At 39.4% G+C, this 15,175-nt stretch overlaps 3 protein-coding genes across 3 annotated transcripts; 2 read left to right on the plus strand and 1 right to left on the minus strand.

Moving 5' to 3' along the window:
- The first annotated feature begins 4,201 nt into the window (after nt 1–4,201).
- Nucleotides 4,202–5,657, plus strand: LOC134225004 (cytochrome c oxidase assembly factor 7 homolog). The gene is made up of 2 exons (XM_062704733.1): nt 4,202–4,414; nt 4,717–5,657. The coding sequence occupies exons 1-2, from the start codon at nt 4,315–4,317 to the stop codon at nt 5,415–5,417; spliced, it is 801 nt and encodes a 266-aa protein (XP_062560717.1). The 5' UTR covers nt 4,202–4,314; the 3' UTR covers nt 5,418–5,657.
- Nucleotides 5,658–5,745: 88 nt separating this feature from the next.
- Nucleotides 5,746–7,183, minus strand: LOC134225003 (actin-related protein 10). The gene is made up of 2 exons (XM_062704732.1): nt 6,984–7,183; nt 5,746–6,919 (listed from the first exon to the last, which is right to left on the minus strand). Exons 1-2 carry the CDS (start codon nt 7,052–7,054, stop codon nt 5,848–5,850), a joined length of 1,143 nt encoding a protein of 380 aa, XP_062560716.1. The 5' UTR covers nt 7,055–7,183; the 3' UTR covers nt 5,746–5,847.
- A 4,720-nt stretch (nt 7,184–11,903) lies between these two features.
- LOC134220532 (uncharacterized) lies at nt 11,904–15,175 on the plus strand. Its single transcript, XM_062699612.1, has 4 exons — nt 11,904–12,160; nt 12,701–14,063; nt 14,123–14,317; nt 14,620–15,175. The coding sequence occupies exons 1-4, from the start codon at nt 12,060–12,062 to the stop codon at nt 14,737–14,739; spliced, it is 1,779 nt and encodes a 592-aa protein (XP_062555596.1). The 5' UTR covers nt 11,904–12,059; the 3' UTR covers nt 14,740–15,175.

Raw genomic sequence — 15,175 nt, forward strand, 5'->3', positions numbered from 1 at the left:
TCTTAATCAATCGCAAAGCAGTTTTTCCGGAAGCTGCTCCAGAGACTAAGTCCCTGTAAACAAGCTCTGTGAACTGTCAACCTACGTCATCTTGCACTGGTCTATTTGAACACCTTCAGAAGGAAATATCAATGTGGCAGATAAGCGTAGGATCCGACGACAAAGAGGATCCGGTGAGGAACAATTGACGTAGTCGTTGTTTTTAACAGTAGCAGCATAAAAATAAGAATGTGAAAATAAAACCACATAAAACTGCCTTTATAGAAAATGAAGTTAGGTCACAGACTAGGGTACTAGCACTAGGTGACCGTGGAAGGTGAAAGACAAATGCAAATCCTCCATGTATTATTTATACATCCTGTTCAAATTCCGACCTTTTTACTACCTTCATGTTAAATAATTGAAAATAAGATATGTGATCCCTGACATAAACATGCTTTTTATTTAGTGATAAAGCTATTCAATACATTGTGGGATGAACGATTGAATGACTTGATTAGACCATTGAATACATACCACTATAACTATTACCATTAGGGCCGATGTACACGTAACGGTTTTTCAAGCTGCGTTATCGCCGCGTCCACGCAAGGTACCCAGCATCAAATGTAGTCGTGTATACGTATACGTGTGCATTACTCCATTTGATGCTGGGTACCTTGCGTGGACGCAGCGTTAACGCAGCTTAAAAAACCGCTACGTGGACATCGGCCCTTATTGTCGCCTCCATCAGAAACCGGATGAGTAAGAACGTAGCCTTGAAAAACCCAATGCAACTCCAATGTGAAATGCTTCCTGACGGGCAAACGTTTTAATAAGCATTAGGAAATTTGTTCTCCTTAGGGCCGATGCCCATGTAACGTTTTTTCAAGCTGCGTGCACGCCGCGTTCACGCAAGGTACCCAGCATCAAATGTAGTCGTGCACGCGATTACGTGTGCATTGCTCCATTTGATGCTGGGTACCTTGCGTGAACGCGGCGTGCACGCAGCGTAAAATACCGCTACGTGGACATCGGCCCTTAGGGTAATTCACAAATTACATTTCCAGTTAGCCTTGCAAGCAAAGGCGTAGGATTGCAAGTACGAGAATGGCGAGTTCGATTATCGGTCCGGTCTAGGATATTTTCTGGTGGGAAACATACTCGACTCCCTGAGCATAGTGTATCTTATACTCATGTAGTGGCGGGCATAGAAAAGTTATCAATTAATAACTGAGGAAATGCTAAAATAATAAGTTGAAAATCAGGCCACGTTCCAGTGGGAATGTAAAGGCATAGAAGAAGAAGAAGAAAATAACGCTTTAATGGGTCAAACACAATGGATACGTTTGCGTGCGTTTTGTCACTGTGTCTGCGGCTGCATAGTTTTGAAACCTTGCATACAAATAAAATTTAACATGGGGGAGGGTAAGGATTACAAATGGTCAATTTTGGCGTTATGTAATTTGTGAATGAAATGTTAGCGATGTTTTTCAGTTTAAGTAAAGGTTTAATTCTTCGGATATGTAATTGTAATTGTAATTGTTGTTTATTAGGAAAACGGATCATCTTTGTTTCGTATTCAACTACATGGTTAGATATCTAATAGGTATACACGGTGTAGAGTAGATTATTTACTTTGTTTCATGATGCCATCCGAACCATCCGAACTCAGCCTACTGATACACTCATCATCGTATCCTGTCGGTCGTCAATATTGGTTTCGTTCCATAGTAATCAGCAGCTGCATACTATGTATTTGATTAGCGCATTATTGTTATTTGGTACCGCCTTTATAATTATTAGCGCATGAAAAATTCTATTGGAAGACCAGGCCGCTGACGTAGCTTGTGATCGATTTGACATACTTTAGGATCAATTTATTGATGTAGTTTTCGTACACTTTCTTGACCTGTTCTTTTAAGGAAAAATGAATGGAAATAAGGAACGAAGCCAATTTTGGTAAGCTGTCTGCTCCGCGATGCTGCTGCTCCTGGTCGCAGGGCGTTGCTTTCTTCGGGAAGTACAATGTCAGGTGACCACTTACCCACAGGGTGTTTACTTATATCCAGCAGCCGTGTACGAGCGCACTATTCTATTGTTATGGCACACGTGTGTTTTCCGCATAAACGAGCCCACTATTAGTGCTCAGTCCAAAAGCTCCTGCCGGCATCCCTCTCGACCGGAGATTCCCCAGCGAATAGCAGTTTGGCACATCGAGTTCTTCCTTGGAGAACAGTCTTCATGCTAAGGTAAAATTGTTGGATTGCTCTTTGGGTCATTTATCAAATTCCGGCACTGTATGGTCAACATATTCACAACGTCTGCGATCCAGCTTGTGAAGCGGTGTGTTGTGTTCGATGTTTGGTTTGTTCACGTCGGTGCCTGGCAGCAGAAGGAACAGCTCCAAAAAGTTTGTCAGGTTCCGCAAGCACATGTATGACATGTCCGTCTTTTTGCTTTGTTCTGTCGACTTGGAAGACAGTAAAATGTCGTATTCCAGGATGTCCAGGATGACCTATATAGGTACTAAAGTGGGTACTAGTTAACTTCACGGAATCACGTATGGACACCCTCAGCAGAGTGGTTTTGTGTTTGTTTATTTATGCCATTCTTGTTTCATTTCAAAAGCATGACATCCTTGCTTGACACTGACAACTTAACTGTCAAAACTAGAAAGGGTGCCCAAATGTGCCGAAAGTGTGCCGTACTGTGCCGCGGGCACATTGTGCCGAGTGGTTTACCCCTTGGAGTTTTCGGTATTTTTTACGTTTTACGGTTCGAAGACCGTAAAAAAAATTACCGAACAGGAAAGCCGTGCAGGAAATAAAGAACATTTTAGAGACAGCATGTTATATGTTGACATTTAGTGATGATGGCGAGCAGTTATGGTTGAATCGATCGAAAAATATTCGATAACCGCAACGTAAACTGTGAAGCTATATCTTACATCGTAATAATGATTCTGACCATATAACATGTTGTTTTTTATTATGCGGGTAAAAGATTTATATATTATTGCGCTTTTTTCACTTTACAGTGATCGTTCGCTAATTGGGGCACGACCTCACCCCAACTAGCGAATGCCGTTCGCTAATTGGGGTGTTTTGACAAGCGTCAATGTTGTTTACTTTTTGCATTGAACAAAAGAAAATTTTACGCGCCAGAAAATATCGATCGTGCAAACACGGAAACAAAACGTCAACGCGTTTTTGACATCACATTCTGACGTTTAGGTGCTTTTTAATTGGGTTTCGCCCCAATTAGCGAACCCCCAACTAAAAAGTGCCCCAACCAGCGAACGTTCACTGTATAAGAGTTTTGCGAGATTTTTTTTCTCACAGTCATCTTTTTCTCACACTCAATACACTCAAAAAAGTTTGATTTTCCGTGTATAATATTTGTGTGTGAGTGCTCAATCTGAAAACAAACGGACGTCAAATCATGGCGGGAATCGATTTAGTGTACACGCTTACATGTGACTCACGAGTAATGGGTTATAATTGGGTAAATTTCAGTAACAAAAATCGATCAACTCTAAATGAGAGTGAGTTTGAGAAAAAGAAGCGGGCAAATCACAATCTACACACACGGTAACCGCAAAATACTCTTTTTATGAGTACATTTCACACAATTTTTAGTTTACCCTGTATACGTCACAAAATGACTTCTTTTTACTCATCAATAGGGAGTAGAAAATATGCATTTTCATAAATTTCACATCAACCTGAAAATGCGTAAAAAATAGTACCAAACCGTTTTCGATTGCGTAGTGTGATCGCCATTTTGCATTTGATTTGGTTTGTTCCGTGAAACCACGCAGTGAAAATCGAGGTGAAAATGGAGGAATTGTCGAAAATTCTGGACAAGGAAAATTTTGAGAAGCTTTCACTCATGAGCGTATTTCTTGGAGGGATTAAAAGTACGCAATTTTTGACATATAGCTATGATGCGCATTTATGAGTAGAAGAGGTTTACCCATTTATTGGGTAGTCCCAGTTGGTCACCGAAATGCGCATTTTTTACCAATTATTGAGTATTTTGCGGTTACCGTGCATAACTCTTCAAATTGGTGAAATCGGCAATAAGTTAATTTTTGTTGCAAATCGCAATACAAAAGTAAAAAGCGCCTCCTGGGAATAATGATGTTGCACGACATTTTTTGTATAAGTCAAAAAGCTCGATGAAAGGAATGCAAAACCGATGGAACGCGTGTGCTTTTGATTGAGAACCAGACTAGTAGGCAAAACAATATTGCGGTCGGATCGTTTCACGTTTTCCCGGAGGAAGGATCCGAAAATTTAAAAATATATATAAAATTGAATACAGTGCAAAATGTCGTTAGACTTAAAAAACGAGTCGGATGTTAAGCAGTACCTGGAGAATCTGGGAATTGAGTATCGATTCGGATGCTATTCGGAGAAAAAACCAGAAGGTAAGTGTAAAACAAAACAAATATTACACAACACCACCCGGCTATGGCGGGACATGAAATCGGAAACATGAGATTGCTTCCATTGTTTTTTCGAAAATGGAATGGTTAACAAGACGTAACACCGACATTCTGGTTAGATTTCTTTTGATAAACTCTACTGTTCGGAACGATATATTTACAAAAATTCTTGTAATTCGATGGAAAGAAACAGTAGGGTAAAAGTGCAGCTAACTCCTTTTACTGTTTTTACAATCCTTTTTAGTTTTATCTAAATGTGCTTATTTATCCCCACTTTATTTTAGTGTGCCACCTTCTAGGTGATTATCTGGAGGGAATCAAAAAGGACTTCGATAAAGCTGCCAAAGTATATCGGTCCAACTGCGACGACTATGGCTTTGCGAAGAGCTGTCTCAAGTACGGAAACTATAGCTTTCTAGGAAAGGGGCGTGCATCGGACAAAGGTGATCCTGTTAAGGCATTCCGCTATTACGAAAAGGGGTGCGAACTGAACGACCCGGATGCGTGCTTACATTCCGGATTGCTGTTGGTTTCGAAGTCCATTCCTAAGGATATGAAGCGGGATGTGCCGAAGGCGTTTGAATACCTGAAAAAGGCTTGCAGTATGAACAACGCCAATGCCTGCTTCTACTTGTCCGGGATGCACATTTCCGGAGTCCTCAGAGACGAGTTCAATACGGCCAAGGTGAAGGAAGAGCTGGAACAGAAGGAGAAAGCCGCCCCCGGTAAGAGCGGATCATCGCTTCCAGCGGGGGCGTATGTCGTGGAAAGAGACATGCATAAGGCCTTCGAGTTTGCCTACAAAGCGTGCGAGCTGCGGAATATGTATGCCTGTGCCAATCTTAGTCAGATGTATGCCAACGGTGACGGAACAGCCAAGGATGAGAAGAAAGCGGAGAAGTACAAACAAATGGCAATGGAGATGCAGGACGAGATCAAGAAACAGCAGCAGCTCAATTTCCAGCAAGGTCTTAATGCGTCCTAAAATGAGCAACTGTTTTAATGGCATGTAGCTGACTTGTAGACTAGACAGAAACACAAAGGCATTCATGTTGGCAAAGCTATCCTTTATGTTTTTTAATTTGTATCATAAATATATTATTATCGAAATCGTCGGAAGGTGCATACTGAGAAAAGTGACTGTAGGAATGGAACTAACTAAAAATTGACGGTTGTCCAGACTCAATGGAATAACCTTAATAAAAACGTAGAACAGTTTGAAAAATGTTTTTTTTATATCCTATCAAGTGGTAAGTGATTGAAAGTTGTAATTTTTTTTTTCTCTTGCATAATCAACGATAACATGGAATTGCTTTAGTTAGTACTTATGAATAATAATTTATTATACCAATAGTGTGCATAGAGTTAATTCAATAGTTATAGAGGTTAACTGATCTTTCATATAGTATATGTTCTTAAATTCTTCCATGAGAACGCGTTTCATCGTAGTTAGTAAAGTCTGGTAGCTGTTGATTCTTGCAATAGGTTTCCCGAGCGATAGATTTCGACAATACTAAATCCGTCGCTCCGTAGATTGATCCACCTAACCAGGCGGTAAAGTTAGCCTTCGACGGTGGATTGTGGAATTTGAACGCTTTCAAGAACAGTTTATCCCTGTATTGCTCAGTTCGCAACAGTGCCAACAGTTCAGCTTTGAGACGCGATGCCAGCCCCAGCACCATGGTTGTACCTCCGACGAGCACAATGTTCTCTGCTAGAGCTTTTCGCATATCTTTTGGACACTTCAGTATCGAATTGAGTATGATATTCGCTAGGTTAAGATGGTCGTTATCCTCTGGAAACAAAACTTCGTACGCGGTCTCTCGCAGTGCACCTGAGATTTTAATCACTTCGTCGCCTTTTATGGGATAATCTACATCGGGACATGCCTCGAATGTTCCCTCTTCACGCCACTTCCTAGCGCGTTCTTTTGTTGTCACGAAGCACGTTCGAACTTTGATGTCTTCAATGACGTAATCCGTCAACAAGTGCTCTTCTACACCGTTAAGAATCAGTTCCCCTTTGATGTGTTCGTTGACGGCTTCTGCGGCCAGGGGTTGTGCTTCCCAGGCAAACACGGCTTGAACTCCACTGTAAACCGGAACAACAGCCGCCTCTTTGTATCCGATGTCGACCACCAGGGCCGTGTCCACTGCCAATGTTGCCAAAACGACCAAATGCGTCGGAACATAGAATACAGAAGAGACATCAAAGTGACAAAACAGTGCCCTGGCAAGATTTTCCCGTATCTGTGTTGGACATAGAACCGACTCCACTATGACTACTTTGCGTTCCTTCGGGCTGACGAGGACGTACTTGAAGAAAATAGTTTTCAGAAACTCTACCAGCTGATCGTACAGTTCCGATTCTGTGGCATAATCAAACAGCTTCTTGTTGGGTGTCGTTTGGCTCGAACTTCTCGTCTTGTGGTCCAGCACCTCCGATGGTATAATACTACGGGGATGCGGCTCGCCAGCGAATCCCAATCTGGAATGAATTTCTTGTATGAGCAATTTTGTTCTGCGTTCTTCCATTCGGTAGAACTTCTTACTTGGTGAATGCGTAACCCATTTCCAGCACGATTGCTGGTTTTTCTTGTAGAACCGTGTCAAATAGCGGCATTATTAGGCGCTAAGCATCAAGTTATTGAACTTTGAAAAAATCACTTATGTTTTACAAGATTAATTAAAAAATCTTTATGAAAAGTCTCGAAGTGAAAATTATAGGAAACAAAACAACAGTGATGACATCGATGACATGCGATGATGATGTTGCATGTCGCGACACGCACGCAACGCTACTGATGGCATTTGATGTCCATGTGGCAAATTTCATATGTTCCGTGTGACAAGAATCGATATTTTCTGATATATCGATATCAGGGTGGCCAGATTATATTTTGATAAATCTCGCGTAACAGTAGAAGCATAAAGCCCGCAGTCCACTGTTTGTCATAATGACAAATATTTGTCAAGTTGATCCGGACATCTATCAAACCGATTAGAAATCGACATGGATATCAGGCTGACTTGACAAATATTTGTCATTATGACAAACAGTGTACTGATAGCTTACACTACTAAAAATCCACACATATTTATTGGCAAAAATCCATAGATCTAACTTATCATGTATATCAGCAAAAGATATTTTAGTTACTAGATAAAGATTGTCGCTGTCGTCGCTGTCCGAAACATCTTTTGCTGGCGAGGATAGGGGAGCTAAATGTCAAAGAAGGAAAATCCATACGATTTGACCAGGTATGTACCACACATGTTTCGGACAGCAGAACAAAGGGAACCGAAGCGACAATCTTTATCTAGTAACTAAAATATCTTTTATATCAGCGTACACATAACCATTCTCCACGCTAACTGCTAATAAAATATATATCTACATAAACTTTATGTGTGGTCTCGAATGAGCAATTATTTAATTTATGTGTTGTTCTATAAGGTTCTATATCGATTCTATTAGGGTGGAGCTATTGCAAAAAATTATAAAGCCATCACATATATCTTATATAGATATTTTTGGCAGTGTAAGTACTAGAATGCTAGTGGCGCTGTATTCATTTAAATTATTTTGCCAAATTATGCTTTAACAAGCATCAATTGGCCATAATTTATGCATCATGTTGTAGTGCATGTTTAAATCCATCACCAACATCGGCTTGACCAGGGTTGTTAATCGATAAATTATCGTCCTTAAGTTAACGCCAACTTCGATAACGATAACGCTTTTACGATAATGCTTCGTTGACGATAAAGTGAGCGTTGAACTAACGTTATCGTTATCGAGTATTCGTTGATTTATCGATAATTATCGAGTTAACTGTAAAATGTACTATAGTTCAAAGTACAAATATTCACAAGTTGGATTAGCAATATCTATTTAACAAATATTGTATCGCCTTAAAATATTCAGAAACGCCTTTAAATTCTGGAATTGAATTGGGATTCAAGGAGGTTACCGAATTGACCAAAATTTGGTTTAATCATTTTTATTTAATCATTAAAGTTCTTACAGAGTCGCAGTTGTTCATAGTAGAGAATCTGAGAGCATTTTGAATGTCTACCCTTACTTGTTCAATCTAGCATGATTAACAAAACTTCTGTTTTGAAGATCCGGAGCATCCAGTTATATGAATATTTTATGACTCAAAGACTAAACTGCTTAGTCCAACCAAATCATATTAAAAAGGTGACGAAGTTAGTCCACCAAACTGTTGAGAGAATGTTTACTCGTTACTGGTGCTGCCTTGAATGCACCACAACAGATCGCTGCATCAAATAAATTTCTAGTACTTGAATCCCAATATATTGCCGAGGGGCTCCGATTCCAGGTGAATATTCTTGCTTATACGATAAGCATTAGCAAAGAAAAGTCATCATGCTCTCTCATTAAAAGCGTATTTATATTTAAGTGTCACTGTCTCAGACAATTAAGTCCGCCCGGGGAATTGCAAATTTTTGCGATCTTCTTATTGCAACATATATGCTGCATAGTGAAAAAAAAACTCTAAACCACCAACAGAGCACCTCACTTCTCATCGTTTCGTAGAGTACCTAGTAGGCATTAAGCAATATTTTTAGAGTGCCCCGCTTCAATCAAAATTAACTCTCATCAACCAGCTGCAAACAATTTATTTCATTCTCGGCTTCTGTCAAAATTTTACACCAACTTCATTCGCGTAATCTAGTAACCCCATTATCGCAAAATTATCGAGTTAACTTACGTTAAATTATCGAACTCCGATAATAATTCAGTTGATTCATCGTTATCGTAGCAACCGATAACGTTGATCACAATCAACTTTATCGGCGATAACGATAAATTAACGATTAACAACCCTGGGCTTGACACTTGTAGTGCCGGTACTTTGGCTGCCAGGTCGGAGTAACTTAGTTCTTATAGTCACGCGAACAAGAACGACATTAGCAATCTTATACTTTTGAATCAACTCGCGTAACATACGATAACGGCTTATAAACCTAAACGATGATTATAGATTTTCTAGCAGAAACGATTGCTTTGTAAATGATTCTTCATCCTTCATCGGAGGTAAAACGCCGTACTTGATACCTCTTAAAAAGCACATTTATTGCTATTTTGAGTCAACATCTCATGAACCATTTGCACTATAAGTGGTTTTTAAGTCCTTTGTTGGCGCCCTTAGCTACCATGCGGAATGATTGCTGGCCATTCACTTTATATTGTTTATTTAGAAAAACTAGCTTCAAGTTGTTTTAAAATGTATGTCCTTACTAGGTTTTCGATATATCGCATAGCAGAACTGCTCTGGCTAACAAATCTAAACAAATCCGATGGTGTTACTAGCTTTGAGCAAACGGCTTAAAAACCAGACCTGTTGCCGGTAATGCGAGTAAACGGCGCGATTTTTGTTTTAGCTGAAATTTTGTAGAAATTTCGAATGGTTTTTCAATTAATCTCAATCTGCTGTTATAATATAACCATTTACGTATAGCATTGACATTGTTTTGGCAATGAAATGAGTTTCTACTTCAATAAATGAATGAAATTAGTCATAGAAAACTTGAACCTCATGTTTCTCGGTTCAGCATAGTTGGTTTTTCGGCCCTAATCATATGTTGCTCGAGAAATAAGTATTAGAGTGGGGCGTCATGGTCATTTTTTCAAATCGATGGTTTTTCGAAGTCATTCTTGGTCCTGAACAACTATGCAGAATTTGGGACCGATTGGTTGCTTCCTCGCTTTCCGCATCGCGTTTGAAGTTTGTATGGAAATGAGTATGGGAGAACGTATATTTTTACATTTATACTACTAGATGTTTCAGTTCAACGTAAACCAAGTGGCACATTGCGTTAAAGTATAACCCAAAGGATGCCGAAAAACTTTGCTGAAGAAGGCACGTTGCTGGAACGTCTACGAAAAAAGTTATAACATATTTATTGGCAAAAATCCATAGATTTAACTTATGATGTATATCAGCGCACACATAACCATTCTCCACGCGAATTACTAATAAAATATATGTCCAAATAAACTTTATGTGTGGTCTCGAATTGGCAATTATTTAATTTATGTGTGGTTCTATATCGATTATATTAGGGTGACGCTATTGCAAAAATCTATAACGGCGACACATATATCTTATATAGATATTTTTGGCAGTGAACCGTATGCAAAAACTCGTTTATTCTGCCAGCACTGCCGAACTACGTAGACCAATAATTCAAGACAAAATTTTCAAAACGACTTATCTGCTTTTGTAAACAAAGATTCAAACGACGATTTGACGAATCTGATAGGTCTCCCACGCAAACCAACACCACCAATAGGTAGGTGAAGGTTTTCACTACCTGTTGATGGTGTTGGTTTGCGTGGGAGAGCTATCAGATTCGCCAAATCGTCCTTTGAATTTTGGTTTACAAAAGCAGATAAGTCGTTTTGAAAATTTTGTCTTGAATTTAACTGAGTGTTATTTTAAAATAATTGTTCTTTTTGGGTTTTAGAGCTCATGGGAGCTATCCTGAATCATTTCACAAAGAAAAAAACCGTCAAGAAGGAAAATGGGTTTTTGCCTTTCGATAACCATATAGGTCGTCCGGTAGTGCTGGCAGAAATATTGATTTCTTGCATATGGTTTGAACAATCAATGTTCGAAACGTAATAACATTTTTTGTAGACCTTCCAGCTACGTACTTTCTTCCGAGCTTTCTTCGGCAAAGTCTTGCGGCATCTTTCAGACTATATGCTAACGTATTGAGTCACGTGATTGATGATAAATTGAAACCGCTAATAGCAAAAATGTGAAAAAGTAACTTTTCTTAGACTAATCTCCATGTAAATTTAAAACACGATGCGGCATGCGAGGTCGCAACCAATCGGGCCCATATTCTGCACAGTTGATAGGGGTCTCAAAACGATTCCGAAAAACCTTGATCTCACTTGATCGGACGAAGTTTGCGTTTTTCCATACAACTGCGTTCCACTCTAATAAGTATCCAGCTTTCCACGCTGGGTAATGGCGGCTTGTCGCTGTGTAAAAATCAATCGGTCACTGTACTGTTTGACACTAGCTGGAGGAAAGCTCACTGGCGTTCCTGGATTAGGGGAAGGGAAAAAAAGCCTTTTCGCCAGTGAGTTTTCCTCCAGCTAGTGTCAAAAAGTACAGTGACGATTGATTTTCACACGCCGAAAAGCCGCCATTACCGAGCGTGGAAAGCTGGATATATAGCTTGACCTTGAGTATGTGCCTTGAGCTTGACTGTATTATAGAAAAATGAGAAAAATCGATATAGTTAAGTTGAATTTTAATTAAATTTTAATAAATATATAACATTAAATTTTTTTACGTGTAGGAATTTTGAAAAAGTTTTCGATCTTTCGTCTGTGAATCGGTAAGTGAGTCAAAAATCGGTAGTACTACCGAGAATTCGGTAGGTCTGGCCACCCTGATCGATACATTCTTGTTGTTTCGACCAATATTTATCAAAAAAGCAAAAAGCAGTCGTGTTTTTGGTAGTGAAAGATGGAGGCACGTTTCTAATTTTTTCGTTATTTTAAAATTATTTTATGCAGTTTTGTGGACACTTGTGGAACAGTTTAATTTAAAATATAAAGTGATCCGTTTTTATTTACAATGAGTTCCCCTGCTATTTCTCATTACTTGCGACAAAATGGATATTCCACGACCGTTTCCATTGAACAGCGGATCAAGGAGAGCAAACTGCAGGGAAAAAGGTAATGTTTTCCGAAATAATTTTTGTGATCTGATAACGGTAATATCACTACTATAATCTTTGTTTTAAAGTATTTATAATAATATAAAAACAAGGTTTAATTCAAGACAAAATTTTCAAAACGACTTATCTGCTTTTGTAAACAAAAGTTCAAACGTCGATTTGACGAATCTGATAGCACTCCCACGCAAATCAACTTCATCAACGGGTAGCTGAAGGTTTCTGCTACCTGTTGGTCGTGTTGGTTTGCGTGGGAGTGCTATCAGATTCGTCAAATCGACGTTTGAACTTTTGTTTACAAAAGCAGATAAGTCGTTTTGAAAATTTTGTCTTGAATTATCATATAGCATAGCAGTTAAAACTGGTTTAAATTATTTTTGTTTTTGCATTTTTTATTACACTGCCGAAACAAAACATGAAGACACGCTGTCGTTTGCTCCTATGGAAAAACCTTCGAATTTCCTCGGAACCTATTATAAATAATGTTGTTCTAAACATGTTTTTAGTTCAACTGGCTTATTCAAATCTGCATTCCCCACAGCCCGATGATTATCATCGATCTGATGTATTACGACCAGCTCGAGGGATACCTGATGCGAACCAGTACCGAGGTGAAGATGAGTGACCTGTGCGGCATTTCTCGTATGCGGTTGCAGAAGTTGGAACGCTTTGTGGCGAACATGAAAAGCTGGGGCGGGGAGCTGATCTTCATAACCAATGGACCGTACTTCGACACCAGCGGGCAGATTATTCCGGACGAAGACGACTCGAAGGGTAGCAGCAAGGACTGGCGTTATGAGCTGCAGTGCGCGATTATTGATTACATGAACAACGACCACTACAGCAAGGCCGCCGAAGACGCTCGTTTCATTCCGATCGAACGCATCTGGACAGAGTCGGTGACGAAAATTGCACGACGGTATGGGCGAATTCTGTGTGCCTGGGACAACACTCGGCATCAGGAGATTGTGAAGTTCGCTTCCGTTAACGATGCCCTCGCTATCATATCGAAGAACTTTGCCGTGCTGATGTACAGTGGATTATCCTTTCCACGGTACAAGTTGTGGTCATTGGTAAACTGCTCGGAAGAATCTATGACAACGGATGAGTTTGATCCATTGGCCATCAGACGATCATTGCGTTTTTCCACCAAACAGATGAGACTGCTGGCAGCTCTCTCGGATCGGTACTATGCCACTCCGACGTTCCTCAATTTTGCAGAACGAATGAAATTCAATCAACACTTCCGGAATGCTTTTTCAAACCTTGTATGTTACATTAGAAAAACGGCTGGCAACTTGCAGGAGCTGGACTACCTCAAAATTGCGCGGGATCTTTTCGGAGAAGAGAAATACATAGAGAAGTTCGAAGAGTTTAAGACGGTTTGCGAGAGTTATGACATCAATAAGATCACACTGTCGACGGAGCAAAACAACGATTCCGTCAACGTCCAGTTGAAGAAACAGGACTCATTCAACTACGACATCTATCATGGGATTAAATTTACATTTTCTATTACTTTTGTTGACTACCGGTATTGGGCACAGCATGAAGTTGATATCTACGAGGTCTGCATGGGTCTTTACAGGCGCATTAGCGGTGTAATTCTGCAGCACAAGAAGGATCCCACTCTGATGCGGTATGTAAATATCAAACGGAATCATGACGATCCATACAGCACCGTTGAGTTGGAACCGGAATACCCGGAAGGCATTTACGTCCCTTCTTTGGAATCTATCTTCTCGAATGCGGATGAACCGTCAAAAATAGTGCCGGACTTCAACATTCGCTTGTTGGAATTCATAACAGGGATGAACCTTGATCGGTCGGCTTTGGAGTTCTTCTGGACGACTGACCAGCGTTCGCAGCTGCAGGACAGTCTCACATTACGCTACATGGTGAAGGTAGTTTCAAAACTCATAATTCTGGGAGTTCCAAATCTAATTCGCTATTTCTGTCTCAGATTAACATGATGGACACTTTTGAGGCGGATATATTCCAGCTGGGGATCCAGCGTTGTCGACGAGAAGCCCCACAGCCACATCCACTGCCAGATAATATAAATCTACGGGCTTTTCATCTGTACTTTACGTACATCAAAATGCGAGCCTTGATGAAACACAGTTTCTATGGTGCTGGACTGGATGATACGTTCATGGTAGGTTTATTCGAAGGAAAAAACAGCATAATATTTTGTCATATTTTTCTTTCTATTTCTATTGCACATATCAATTTCGTATGATTATGGTATTCATTTAAATTAGAATCAGTGTCTTTTTAAACTGTTAAATTCCTATAAAACATTGTTCTTAATATTATTTATATTACTGTTTTTTATCTTGCATGTCCTATTTTTTTCTTCCAATTGTTGCACCTTTGTAATATATTTTTCTATTCACTCGACTTGGTACGTACGACAAAATATTCAACTTTTACATCAACCTAATCTTTGTTTTGCAGGACGAGTGCTACCTTGATGGTGTCCTCTTTCAAAATATGTTCCAAAAGTGGCATAAAACGGGCATAACGGATGAATTCCGTGAAGCAGTGGCTCCCTTCAAACATTTCCGATTGCATTGATTTGCCTCGCGCGTGGTGTGAATCGATTTGTGTAGAATCGGTCTGAAATAATTCTTGATTTTACATTATATTTAAACATAAAATTACTAGGTTTTCGGATCGTATATACGCATTTATCGTAAGTTCCTATGAATGTTTTTAAAAACATTTTTCTATTTGAAGAAAATCTAGAAAATAATAAGTCGTTTATTAGAATATGTTAAATACTTACTATGTATTGCTCGAATTTCGTTATTGTTAAAATATTGCTATAGCATCCTTCGATGTGTTCGATTTATCAATATGTATAAGATCAGGAAGTTGTTGTAATTTTAATGTATTAATAGGTTTTAGAAAGCGAGCATTTCGGATTCCGAATACCATGACCAATATATTTCGATTTAGTCACGACTGAAGACACAATAAATAATAATTGGTAATATTTGTTTGTTCGTAA

The sequence above is a fragment of the Armigeres subalbatus genome, chromosome 3, assembly GCF_024139115.2.
Source record: "Armigeres subalbatus isolate Guangzhou_Male chromosome 3, GZ_Asu_2, whole genome shotgun sequence".
NCBI lineage: Eukaryota > Metazoa > Arthropoda > Insecta > Diptera > Culicidae > Armigeres > Armigeres subalbatus.